At 39.9% G+C, this 13,938-nt stretch overlaps 1 protein-coding gene across 22 annotated transcripts in view; it reads right to left on the reverse strand.

The window, feature by feature from the left end:
- LOC117463550 (receptor-type tyrosine-protein phosphatase delta-like) overlaps positions 1-13,938 on the reverse strand; it is a 405,065-nt gene that overhangs the window by 10,708 nt on the left and 380,419 nt on the right. For 14 of the 22 annotated variants that reach the window (XM_071206543.1, XM_071206542.1, XM_071206541.1 and 11 more), the window contains 7 exons: positions 11,315-11,427; positions 9,108-9,149; positions 8,500-8,597; positions 6,058-6,181; positions 3,214-3,389; positions 1,600-1,719; positions 1,358-1,512 (listed from right to left, as the gene is read on the reverse strand). In XM_071206543.1, coding sequence (XP_071062644.1) covers positions 1,358-1,512; positions 1,600-1,719; positions 3,214-3,389; positions 6,058-6,181; positions 8,500-8,597; positions 9,108-9,149; positions 11,315-11,427 — 828 coding nt within the window. The remainder of the gene's footprint in view (positions 1-1,357; positions 1,513-1,599; positions 1,720-3,213; positions 3,390-6,057; positions 6,182-8,499; positions 8,598-9,107; positions 9,150-11,314; positions 11,428-13,938) is intronic. The other 8 variants (XM_071206546.1, XM_071206545.1, XM_071206551.1 and 5 more) reach the window with 1 other exon arrangement.

Below are 13,938 nucleotides of genomic sequence, written 5' to 3' on the forward strand. Positions count from 1 at the left end.
GACAACTTTGAGCTTACTTTAATAAGACAAACAGTTACTAACACATGTTCTTTACATGTCTGTAAAGATGGTTGTTGGTTATATCTGAGGATCTGTGTGTCCATGTTAGTCAGGAGATAACGACAATTACGATAAATGAACATGTTCCTAATTAGTGATTTTCAGAAAATGGAAACGGTGTGCAGTTTATTTTTAATGAATTCTTCTAACTTTAACTTCATCCGTCACCAGTCGACAAACAAATCCAGAGCCCTTTATGGTGTTTGCATGAGGCCCCTCAGCACGTTGGTTTTTGTGCACCGACTAATTAATCAACTGCTTAAGAGACGGTACAACGCTGTTAATTATAGGCAACAAACGTCTTTTTTCTTTAAGCTTTTATTTGGACATTTCTGCATGTGCATAAACAGCTACAGCTTCAACATGTATCTAAAGTATATCTCTGCTTATCCATAAAACACCCGATATTATTTTGCAAGTATGTGGAGATAAACGCTGGCGCTATTTAAAATGGTGGCATAACATAAAGTGAGGGAATGCCTCTGAAAGGATTTGAAGCTTGTATCTGATGTGAAGCCAGTGGAATTAAAAACTTCCATCTGCAGGGTGACATGAATTCCTGCATTCTGCTTCATTGTGAATGAGTCAGGATTTTCAATTTGAAGCAAATCTGCAGCTAGCTCTAATTAACTTCAGAATGTGTTAACTCTAATTCTTCAGTAATCCCTCTTCCCTTTTTTGTCTCTTTCTGACACAAGTTTGTATCTATTACACTCTTTTTTTCCCATCAGTCACTTGTTTTCTTTGTGCAGAGCCTCTGATGACTTCCTGAGTTGAGAGGAGACTTTTTCTATATCCCCTTGGCATTCAGTGTGGAGTCTTATGAAGCTGAGTGAAGTGAAGTTGGCGTGACAATTAAAGTTATTTGTTTCGGATGCTATAACCCCAGGGATAAGCTGAGGTCTTGTGGGCTGCTGATGTGCGACGTATTAGTGGTTATAGCAAGGAACACGACAGGTCTGCGTGTGTTTGTGTGTCAAGGAGTGGGCGGAGACGTTTGCTCAGGGCAATGACACCAGTACTGTGTGTGCCATGATGTTGAAAACACCTTCAGATTTAAAGTGGCTTCTGCGAAAGCTAGTAGGCTGATTTGTTTGGGCTTACACTGAGCCATAGTTTCCTCCCTACATAATATTCAACTTTTAGCCTCTCTGGTTCATGTTGATTTCTTTATAGAAAATAAAGCTCATACTTACCAATAATCAATTTTTTGTGTCATGTATTCTTATATTCCTAACAGAAAATTGAGAGAACGTAATTCATGCTTTCAGATGTTTAACAAAACCGTATTTCTTACCTGCAGTGCACCACCATGGGCCCTGCGTCTGGAGGATTGCACGCCTTCACCCGCCTCAAGAAGGCCAGGAACGGAGTCGGGTGTTCGGGCACACCGTGGTCCGGCCATGCCGTGAACTGGAACTGTCTGACCTCCCTCTTCTCACTCGAGCCGTTCTGAATTATAGACGAGGAGAAAGGTTAGTGACCTTTGCAGCACACATCAAGCACTGTAAAGATGAGAAAAATCCAAACACTCCTCACTTTAAAAAGTGAAAATGTCCTGACGCAGTACGTGGCCAGCTCTACCGTGTCCAGCAGTGAAACCTGGATGAGTCCGTATGTTTCTGTTGCCCTTGTCGGCCAGTACTGGTCACATTTAACCTGCAGGGGAGCGAAACATCACATCAGACACTGTTTGCGTAGGAACATATGGACAATTTCTGCCTTTATAATTACATAAATCTTTAAGCATAAACAAATACAAATATTTTCCCTGTTCCACTCTGCACAGTTATACATCAGTACAAACAATGGCAACATACATGTCCCTCATTCCTGCTGACTCCGATTTCATAATCAATTAAATGGCCTGAGATATTTGCACATAGCCCATGAAGCTATTAATTGTCCGACATAATTACAAAGGTAACCACAGCTTCCAATCATATCACCCTCTCAGCTTTATCACTGTTGTAGTGCACCGCTTTGTTTCACAGTTAACGGCCAATAAAAAACTGTTCCATTATAGCGTTACTGCTTAGCTGACAAAGAGCAGCTCTATTGGTGTTTGGGAGGAAATAACTGGATTTCTATTCCCTTGTTTTTCTTCATAATGTCCTCTATAACTGATGTCGTTTCAGCCACATGTTCAACACGAATCCTGTTGAAAACTGGGGAGTCGGCAGCTATTACTCAATATATCACAAAAGCATCAATGAAACAGACACCTGACAGTATTTAGCACATTTAACCAAGGTATCATGCAATTTCACAGCACCTACACTATTTAAAATCAGCTAAGGAAGCTTATTTATTTTATAGATTGAACAGGTATTGAGTGCAAACTGCTCCGTGTGTTTAGTCAGCACCTCTGTTAACACTGTGATGCTCTAAGAAAAGACTCAAGTGTGAAGGTCAGTATTTGATGGAGTCTGTGCAAGCTTTCATGGGCTCTGTCAAATACTGTAAGATGTGCAGTGAAAAGAGAAAAAGGCTTCGGACCATGGCAACCTTAAAGGGTTTCTGAGTGCACACAGCTGGACATGTAGCTTTTCACTGTTTGAATCCTTTTATCACTGAGTGTAATCCAGTGCCTTTAGCAGGGCTAGGCTAAAGAAGGGAGCCATGATGCCACTTCTCAGTCTGGACTTGACAACAACAGGAAGAAAAGATGGATGATATTGTTCAGTAAGAGGATAGATAATTAATACCAAATGCTTCTACAACTTGGTTGTAGTTGTGTGTCAAATATCCTTGTTAGTTTTTATCACATGTAGTCCATGTCATCCAGATTCTTTTAGCGCAACCAGCTGATCTATTGCACTCAGTTGGCATTAAGCGTGGGGGTGAAGTGTTATCAGGTGAATCCTGCTGAATGTGCTCATTGCTGCTGTAGTTCTCATATTAAGAAAACAGGCTGTTAAATTATGTCTCTTAATTGTCAATGCAGATACTTTTAAAAAACTACATTAATTATTTTTCCGTCTCGTGTTGTCTATGGATAAACAAAAAATATTGTTGACTACATTTATAATTTGCTTAATGCATTTCAACACATATTCCCATACATTTTGGGTTCAACCCTGTCATTTTATTTGAATACTTCTTGGATAGATAGAGCAGTATGCCTGTATTTTAGTATTTTGTACCACTTACCCTGGACCTTTCCTCCAGTTTGGTCATCATAACAATGATGGCGCTCCTCTGCTCCCAGATCATCCTCCAGAATTCACCAAATGTTTCCGGCAGAGCTCCTTGTGTGGCGATGTAGGCGTTCTGCTTCCTGTAGCCATCAATGTAGTTGGCGTTGATATAGTCACTTCCAGGGATTCCTAAAAAAAAAGATTGAATGGCGGAAGTTAGACTCAAAGAGTAACAAATAATAACAAACAATGTTTAACTTACACAGTGCACAAGACCAAACATGCAACAAAATACATGTCATTGTTGCATTCCAAAGTCTTTATCTGTGTTTCCTTAAAATAAAGTAAGTAAAGCCAAGTCTTCTGATAGTAAGACATGAACAAAAATCGTAAAAATGTAAGATTTGTTGCCAGTGTTCGAGTCTATCAACACCACTTTTAAATCCCCAGGTTCTGTGTACTTCTTCCATATCTGCAACTGACTTACAGATACAGCTGGGTCTGTAAAAGTCTCACACCTCAAAAAGAGAAAAACAAACCAAAAGCAAGACAATCCCCCCCCCCCCATCTCCTCCTTCCCTCTGCTGCTTATATTAAATGAAAGGCACAGCAGCCTTTTCCAATCCGGGCGCAGAGACGGAGCTGACAGCTAGTCAATGCTTCAGGACTGGCAGTTTAGGGGCTCCGTGCACACATGGCCGACCGAGATAAGTCTCATCTGCATGGGCGTCACGTATCAGAGAATCCCCTCACGCCCCCCCCTCTCCCCAAGACTCCCTTTTACTCTCAGGTAACTTATTCAACAGAAAAAAAGGAAATAAAATGGAATATGGATACATGCAAGGACCAGCCCACATCATTTTTCCCACATGTCCCCGCCCTCTCTTTTGCTGTTGAAGTTGTACCCGGCTGTACATTTCCGTGATGGACAAGGGATAAATGCAATTAAGCCTAGTGCATTTTCAAATTGAAAAGAAAAAGCAAAGAGAGACATTACTGTGGTTTAATGAGAATGAGGCAAGTTGTTTGCAAATGGATTTTGCCTTTGTGCTTTCTGTCACTCAGGATTTGTATAAATTCGACCATTTTCTCTGTCAATATGCTCATTGCAAAATAAACACAGCGCTGTTCAGTACTCCCCTTATGAATAGAACATTCATTTGAAATTAAAAACAGAAACATTTTAGAGATGGTGATAAAGATGATGATTCCTAGTAGTGGTATACTATTCATGTTCAGATATTTCTAGGATTACTAAATGTTCTAACTACGGAATAGATTTAGACAGTTTAGATTTAGCTCCCAAGCTAAATATAGATCAATCGAAAAACAAATGGAGCTCCTGCACAACTTAATTGTCCCAAAGCAAGCAAATAATGTATTGAATTTGAGAGGATTATGCTCATAAAAACTGATAAAAATACTAAAGTAGTTACTGAACAATTATAGCCGATGAAAGGTAGATAAAGTTTTCAAGATTAACTTTAGGAACTAGTTAAATCCGGCTCAGTGTGTTTAGTACTGTATGGTCAGTTGCCTCGTCACTCATTAAAACTCATGTCACAGCAGTTTAAGTCCACACATGTGCTCAGATTCTTTCGATACATACTCTCATCAATACATCCTGAAAGTAGCCATATTCAAATCCCAAATCCCTTTTTATTCAAAGAACTCAATCAGAGTAAACAATGGACACATCGCTTGCCAAGAGGCTTTAAGCTTGAGAAGGAAAAGAGCAATTCCCTGATGTCCGCCTGGCTGAGATCTACTTCCTGCAGCACAAAGACTCCATGTGGCTGTGCAGATGTGTTTATACGCCGACTAATGGACTTCCATCCACACTCGGGCTGTGTTGTTTCTGAGAGGCTGAGAAAGGCCTCTGACTCTTATCTATCTGTTTTTGTCACAATAGCCTTTTACTTCTTTGTTTACTTCCCTTTTCCTCCATGGGAGCTGCTCAATGGAAACGGTTAATTAATAGCCATGTGTGTATGTGCAATTGTGTTTAATCCAACAAAATGATGCAGCAGCCAGCACTTTACTGGCCATTTCAGAACGGCCTTTCATTGCTTAGAAGCTGCAGTGTACACGGCAACAGTTTTTAAATGTGCCAAACACTTAATGCACTGCTTATAGTCAGCTCTGTGATGGGCTTAAGAGAAACTGTCCAACACTAATACACTTTATTTAATAGCACTGTTCTTAACAATAGTACAAAGTGCTTTATAAAACAAAATAGCAAAGGCAAAAAAAGAACTCCTGTCCATAAACTGTTGCTAGAGAGGCCCACTGTCACTCTAACGCTAATATAAACTCAGCACTTTGGAAAACGTGTGCATTGTTTTGTTTTTTTGAATAATTTTGTTTAGGCTTTATTATAAAGCACTACATGAAGTGGGGGAAAGGAGAAGACATTCAGCAAAGTGTTGCGTGTGGATCATTGTTATCACTTTCGACCAGGTACCAATTGCATTTGTATGTACAGTAAGATAAACGTGTATTGCATATTATATGAGGCACTATAAGGAATTGATGCACAGTTAGATAAATAGATACTTTAATGTGGATGCAAGTTTACTTTAACTGATTATTTAATGTGGATACATTGTTCTTCAGCAGTTAAATACTAAAAGTACCTGTTGCTATAGCCATCTCTTTTTTTAAGAAGCACCAAAACATTATAGAAAATATGGAGTCTAGCCATTTAAGAATCTCATTTAACATACAGTATGTTGTGAAATATAGAGTTGTGCTTGCTAGCTGTAGGGTCGATACAGGTGTGTGTGTGTGTGTGTGTGTGTGTGTGTGTGTGTGTGTGTGTGTGTGTGTGTGTGTGTGTGTGTGTGTGTGTGTGTACCATCGATAGCAGCAAGCAGCACTCTGGAGTGATCGTAGGCGATCACGTTGGCATATCTGTTCTTTGGCTTGTTGACCTCCAGGTTAGAATGCTCCCAGGTGAACTGCTGCCCTGGGTCGATGGACTGTGACGAAGAACACATCATTACCATGGTTATTATATAGTATGAACATTAAATAATAGGTCATTGATAATGAACTCAATTATATAAGATGTGTGTGTTTTAGATCAATCAGAAAGCTTACTGAGCCTTTCCCTAAAGAGTAATTGAAAATATAAAAAAAACAAGTTATAAAGTTTACATCTAGGTTAAAAGCCTCTCATGTCTTCCTACGGTTACCAAGGCTATATAAGTGAACGCTCTAATGGCATCGGTTGTGATGTCTTTTTTTCCATGTCTCTACACTGATGAGACATTTGGCTGAAAATGATCATTTCGTTTTACGTCATGCGTAACATTGATTTTTAGTGCCGTCATTAGACCTTCTTATGTGTGTAAAACCGTGATGAAGAAAGTGTATGCATCTTCTCTGGCTTTCAGCATAACATCTGTTTACCCAAGGTCAAATAATAATTAATAATAATAATTCCTTACATTTATTATAGCGCTTTTTCAATGACTCAAAGCGCTTAAATAATGTTTAAGATGCGCTATTTTACTTTTGTATTTAAGTGAAGAGGACTGACACACACAGCTTTAACAAGAGCATATCATGGACATGCGGAGTCTGAATGTAGAATTGTATTCCTGTCAGATAATTTATGTAGAACCGATACTCACAGTAAAAAATGAAAAAGGAGTTGACAGATTTTGTATTCAGGTTAAATTAAAAGCAGCAGGGTGCCTTTTGTGCATGTAAATCTGACTTTAAAAAGTTGTACTTTTCAGAACTATATGTGTTATCAGCGACATCAATAAAGGCTATATATAAATGATTAGATTTCCCCAAAAATATTGTGAATTGGTCACAGAGGAAAAGCTTTCTTCCGTCAGCTCTCCTCATTTTATCAGGACTTTATGGCACATAGTAGAATATCACACTGGAGACTAGTTCACCAGAATCTGCTTTCCAAACCCTCTTTCAGCTGTGCAAGGTAGAGATTAATAATGCTCCCTCATCACCGATGAATTAGCTCTATAAAATATAATATCACAACGGGAACATATAAAGACATGAAAGATGGCATTACATTTCACATTAGAGGCAACATATTGTGCTTGTGCTTTTAACGACTACAGACTGCTTTTACGAGTTAATCTCTTCACTAAAAGTAGAAACACAAAGTGCAATATGAAACATTGCAGCTAGCAGACTCATTATTACACTGACCTTGTTTATCATCTAAATAGATGTGGCTATGATCCTACTTTATTACTTCTTTAGGGTCATTTATGGGTGCAATAAATGCATAACCATTAGCTTAATTATTATTTGTAATGATGGCCAACTTTATAATACAGTTATGACCATGGAGGCATTGTGCAGTTTTTAAGCGCATACAATCTCAATATGAAAACAATAATATATTAGAGCAAGGAGTTCTTTATCTGCATAAAGCACTTAAAGCAGAAATATGTGGACTGGCGTAGCCTCATATTTGATCAAAACATGTTGAAACAGAGAGCTGCAACATTGCTTATAATATAAATCTTGATTTCATTGTGCTGGCAAAATTGCTTTCCATTGCTCCGGAGTAAGCACTATGAAATTGAAAGTCAATGTACTTAAGCTGCAGTAATGATCGGGCAGCTTGGCAGATGCCCATAAGGTGACCTCATACAGTTTGAGAGAAATGGTGACCATTCATATTTGAGAATATGCCCCTGTAAGGACTCTTTGCTCGCAGTGTTTCACGCTCCCTGAGTTCATCTACCATACAAAGCCATTAGGAAGGAAACACTCTGTGTCTGACTGCAGCTCTCTGGCTTTTGAGGGTGCTTACATTTGAAGGACTTTGACATTTAATCACGGGATACATAAATCACCTTTGTCCCATGATTCATTTTTAGACTTAAACGTTAGTGAAAATATAACCAACTAGCTGGATGTGAAAGAATACGTAAAGTGTAGCCTAGTGTAGACACATTTCAATTATCTGGTAATTGGATAGACCAAAAAGTAATTTTAATTACTTTTAGCATTTACTCGATTTTTAAGAATAAAATAGATGTTAACTAACGCAATTGCCTTACTAATGGTGGTTATTAGAAATTGGTACCAATATTCCTTTGTGTAGTTTTGCTTCACTGAATGTTTGTAGTCTGAATTGAGAGTTGAGTTGTAATATAACATTCTAATATTGACAGTCATTTGAGTTCATGTGAGTACCTGCCCATGTATAATACTTTAATTATGCTGTATTGTCTTCATGTAACCATCAGCGCTACAACACTTATCACAACTGCTAAATCCACATTGGGTATCTTTTATTTCTCCTTACCTCGTACTCCTGTGAGAACTTGAGGTTGTCATTGGCTTTCAGGCGCTCCTGATGATCGGCCAGCTCCATGATTGGGATTTGAGGATGGTTTGCCATACCTGTCGAACAGATGGAATGAAGTTTAATCAAATGCCTTATTAGAGGGCATCGCTTAAGCATTAGATAAGCAGCATGTGTGTTTTAACAGGGGGATGGAAGAGTGGATCTTGTTAGGCTAGTTTGTTCACTCAAAGCAGTGGCCATGCTCGTAAAGAGGATATGGACACAAAGCCAATGAGAAGTCATCTAGCACTGGGTCTCTCCCTATTGAGAGAGAAAACTGTTATTCACACAGAAAGCTGCATGGAGAGTTAGCATGACGCTACGACACAAACAAACATCCCAAAAAGAAAGAAGGAAAACATTCAAAATGTTGGGCCAGATGTTGATGTCTGCTTTGAGTGATGACATTTATTCAGGCTGTCATTTCAAACGCCGCCTCCTGTGATGATGTAGCATAAAACACCAGATGGATTAGATGGGAATGAGAATACAAAGCTAGGCAGAAAAGAAGGGAGTTAAAGCTACAAAAACAAAACATGTAAAATGCATAATCGAGAACAACTAACTTGACAAATGGAGGTTACTGAGGTGACTGGACGCAGCTGAACCTGCGGAGGAAACGGCGGCTTTTAAATACATAGCGGATGTCGTTAGCAATGTGATGACTAGTTTCTTCACAGAAATTGGGATGTGACGGGAAGTAGTTACATGAGTATGTGTTTCCTAAATGGCACATTCATTAGTTACATAGAAGTCATGATGCTAGACACTTGGCTATGCCACCATGCATTCTTAATGGGAATGAGAAAAGTGTTCGACCTAGCAGAAATCAAATTTGAGCAACTATAGAATAATATTTTATATTCATTTTAACCTGAGGATGCTGACACTACTTAACTGCATATTCTGCGGTCAGGATCACTTGACTTTGTAGCCCTTTGTAGCCGCGATGCGTGATAAGCATATTTAAGAACTTATATTTCAGGAAACAATCACAAGTGTATAATCTGAACACTCCTGATGTTCACTGAGACATTTTTTACATGCTGTCGCAATACAGCCCGCGGCTGAACATCTGCAACTCGAGAACTCGGGTGCCATTTCCACACACCAGTTGCTCGACAGTCTCTCTCTCTTCGATGAGGTGATGTTTCATTTTGGTTGCTGGCACACAAGTGGGCATTAGCTAATGGAAGCTGTGCCTCGTTTTCCCACCCACTCTCACGTCTCTCTGAAAGACGGCCAAGGGTGTTTCCATTGCAGCCCGCTACTCAAAATCCATTTCCACCACTGGGGGACAATGAAAGCACCATTTCCAACACTCCGTCGCTCAAACATCAAGCATCCTTAAGATAAAAATGTCCATTGAGAGGTAAAGAGGTGGAGGAAAGGGTAGGGACGTACTGGTCTAATGTAGAAGGGCTTCAAGACTTGAGAGAAAACTGTCACGTGGTTGAGCAGCGAGAGAGCCAAGATACCAGCACTCAGAAAGGCTGCTGGGGGAAAGATGATGGCTTGAGAGTGAAATAGTGGGAGTATGGCTGAGATTACTCTGAGCCAAAAGGAAAAATACCCCTCTGCCAGGATGAAACAGCCAGTAATGGTCCTAACATCATTGAAGAGCTTTCATAAATATTCAAAATCTATTTTTCTCAGAAATGAGCCTGCAGGGATAATTCATCCTCTTTCATACGACCTGACCTGAAAAATATGGCTTTGATATAACAACATTATTGGCAGTCGCTGAACACCTGTTCCCAGAGCAGTCGCTGCCAGAGGAACTCAAGCGGCAGTTAAGTGTGTCTCTCCGAGATGCATACCTCCTTTTAGGTGATAAATGGAGTGGACTGACTCCCATCGTTTCCGCAGGCGAGGAAAAGGTCACATGACTGAGGCAAAGCATGACCGCTGACCACCTCTCACCTCAGGACTAAAGGTCATAGCGAGTAAACACTGGTGTTTACAGCGTGCCTCCGATTTTCAGTACTTCATCGTTCATTGGCTCGCATACAAATACAGCGCCATGACACACTTTGTATTTCTCTCACCTTCCACGGTGCTGCGCCCTGTCTCCATCAGCAGGACACCATCCCAGCAGCACTCTGAGTAAGCATGACAAGCCCTGATGACCTGGATAACCCAGGTGCAGAGGAAGATGACAGCTGCCATGCAACTGTCAAGCTTGCATTTCTGCCTCTTCATTTTCCACTGAGAAGTGTCCCCGGGGAGGAGACTGTCAGTGTTGACCCTCCATGCCTACTCTAAGCACCTGTCCACTGTCTACCTGCAAACTGCTCACTTGTGTCGTGACAAACTCGCTGCCGAAACTAGGGGTACGATTTTTGGACGTTACAGTATGAGGTTCCAATGTCAGCTGAGGATACATTATTCTCTTAAAGTTGGTGTCAACCATTCTGGATAAAAGAGTGATCTTTGAACTCAAAAACTAAAATAAGATTCATTGTCTCACTTAATGGCTTTTCCCTGGCCTTTGCTGATTGGCTGTATTAGCGCAGTCCAAGACACTTGTCTTGGCTTTATGTTTCCCATTTTTGTATCCAGGGCTGTGTATGAACACTTGATATGTTCTTTTAGCGCACACAGGGAAGGTATGAGGAAGTATGGGCTGAATTTGACAACATCTATTGAATTCACATCTGCACCTTTTTAAGCATGTAATTTGTAGTATTTGCATCCTTTTCCCCATCACACATTTGGTTGTAAATTCACAGTAAATAAGACAAATGTCGCTTCCATTATTAGGAATACTTACCAGGCGTTTGGAAGTTGAGGCGCCGCAGCTCAACGGGGTCAGTGGGATGATGCAGGGGCATTTCCTTGCTGTTGGGGAGACTGCCTTTCCTAGCTTCAGATTCTGCTCTTTTTCTGCAGAACAAACAGCACATTGCTTTGTTTTTTTTGGTTGCTGTAAAACCTCAATGCTTGCCTTGTGTTTGAATAAATACGGGAGGCAAATATGTAATTAAAGAGGTGACAGGACTGCATTCTTACTTTACACTAGGGCCACAGGGGTGGACTCAATAACATTATCACTTCACAGTATAATGAACTGCATTACAATAGCCTCTAACCGGTAAGTGCCACCCTTAGTGAAGCCTAATGGTAACTCTTCAATGATAGTGTCAGATCAGGTGTCATTTTAAAGCTGTAATTAGGGGTCTGTGTGGACAGTAGTATATTGTGTCCATGTCCTGTTATTGTTTGCAAGACACAGGAACTACTAGACAAATGTATAATTGACTACAGTGCTATTAAATTAGATTGTATTATGTTGTGAAGAATTCTTGTTATTTGTTACACTCCGTTTTATCTTTATTTTATTTGTTCAATGCAAATATTATATTTGTAGAGTCTATTTATAATACATTACAAGTGCATATCATTGTCACCGCTGAAACAAGCTACTGAACGTTAGTGTATACAAAGTGAGACATGAGAACACATCATTGGTCACTGGCATTTTCTGCTTTAATATAAATACTTTGGTTTTGCTTATAGTACGAAGCATTTTTGTTGCTTTCAATCAAGCTCATGGCATAATTTCACCATTGACATCAACTCTAGTTCTATGTGTTTATTATCTACAGTGGAGGGATAAAGGGGTAAAACCCCTTTATCCCTCCAGGAGTTAGTCTTCCTCTGCTGCTCTCATTCTTACCTGTCTGGTTTGCTGCTCCATCGGTCAGCAAGGAAAGAAATATCGACACAACATTAGGCGGTAAGACCTTTTTAGATTTTCCATAAAGACAACGGTTTCTGTAGAATACGTGATTTTGAGAGAAAACCAATCATATCTCAACCTATCTTTGCATGCAAGATTAGTGATGCTTCACTTCGGAGATGATGCTCCATTATGCAGACTTGGGGCTTTTTGTTTCAAATACTAGTTACCCAGGTGCATTCAGGATGTGTGCATTGTGTCTCTGCTGTTTCAAGCAGTTTCAGCTGATTGCTTCTTGTTCAAGCAGAAAAAGTCATCTCTTGACTCTTAATTGCTGTGGCTGTCTTTTCCTGCACATATATGCCTACCACTGTTACATAAACAAAGTCAAGTATATTCAACAAAAAAATCCTTGTGAAATCACAGTGACTTCATTTTTTTGTATTTAGCATGAACAAATGTTTTACTACAAATCTATTGGTACATTAGCAGATTTATAACTGCAGATTTAGAACATGTCCTCTCGCAGAGCTCAACAGGGTTGTTGTCCCTTGTTTTTAAAAGAGGCGCATTGTGTCACATTAAAATTGATCTTGGCAAGAGCAATGTCTCTTCTTTTTGCAATAAATGGTGGCCTGGTAATAAATGTGTAAATCTGCATTTCACAAATGTAAAACTCTGAAGCCCCCCTGCACACAGTCTTTATTCTCCTTCAATTCCCCTTATCCAAACGTGAACTTAATATGAATGGAGTCCAAGGACAATAAGGTGTAAGAGAATAAAGCTTTGCGTATAAACCTCTTACATTTAACTACTATTTATGTATTTCCCACTGTTCCTGCTGACTCTTCACTTACTAATCTTACCTTCACAAAATTACTTCTCTAGGACTACTGTGCAATTCTGCTTAGGATCGGACATTTGATTGAATGCACACTGCAGAAAATGTGCCTTATGCAAAAGGTGAAAAGAGACAAGATAGTGAAGGACAGAGAGAAAGTGTGTGTGTGTGTGTGTGTGTGTGTGTGTGTGTGAGAGATATATGCATGTGTGTATCCTGGCAAAGCAGGAGGGCATCATAAGGTCAGAGTCAGGATCTGAGCTAGTCTCCATTGTGGAATGGGTAGTAGTAAGGGGGGGGGGGGTTATGCTAGCTGGGATGATGCCCCAGGGCTCCTCAGAAGCCACACATAGACGTGCAGCAGATAGTCAAAGCCCAGGCCCCCACCTCCTACTCTTGACTGATGAGCGGTGACAGTACGAGGCCTTGCTACCATAGGGGGTTTACAAACAAAATAGCTGCTTTGATTCAGTGTGAACTCGCACTACCACAAGTGCTTTCCACAGTTTTAGTGCGTGTGTTTTTGTAGGGGGTAGATGGATGAGTCTGATTTATTTACAGTTGCAAACATGTCCGTTTGAAGTATTGTGGGATTCTGCATTTGATGGCATAATAGTTTGGGAAACTATGTGTTTGGATTTAGATGATGTGTGTGTGCTGTTTAGAGTGAGGGTCAAGGATAGTCTCAGGACAAATATGCCTTAGTGTCTGTTTTATGATGTGCTTATGAAAATGTTTGCATAGTAGTCATGCATGTTATATATTAAATGACCATATATTAATATTGAGTGGCTACATGGTTTGTAGGTTCACATATATTAGTTATGTGTACTGTATATGTACTATTTATGTGATGTGTATAGGGAGTTTTCCC

Source organism: Pseudochaenichthys georgianus, chromosome 18 (assembly GCF_902827115.2).
Source record: "Pseudochaenichthys georgianus chromosome 18, fPseGeo1.2, whole genome shotgun sequence".
NCBI classification, from domain to species: domain Eukaryota; kingdom Metazoa; phylum Chordata; class Actinopteri; order Perciformes; family Channichthyidae; genus Pseudochaenichthys; species Pseudochaenichthys georgianus.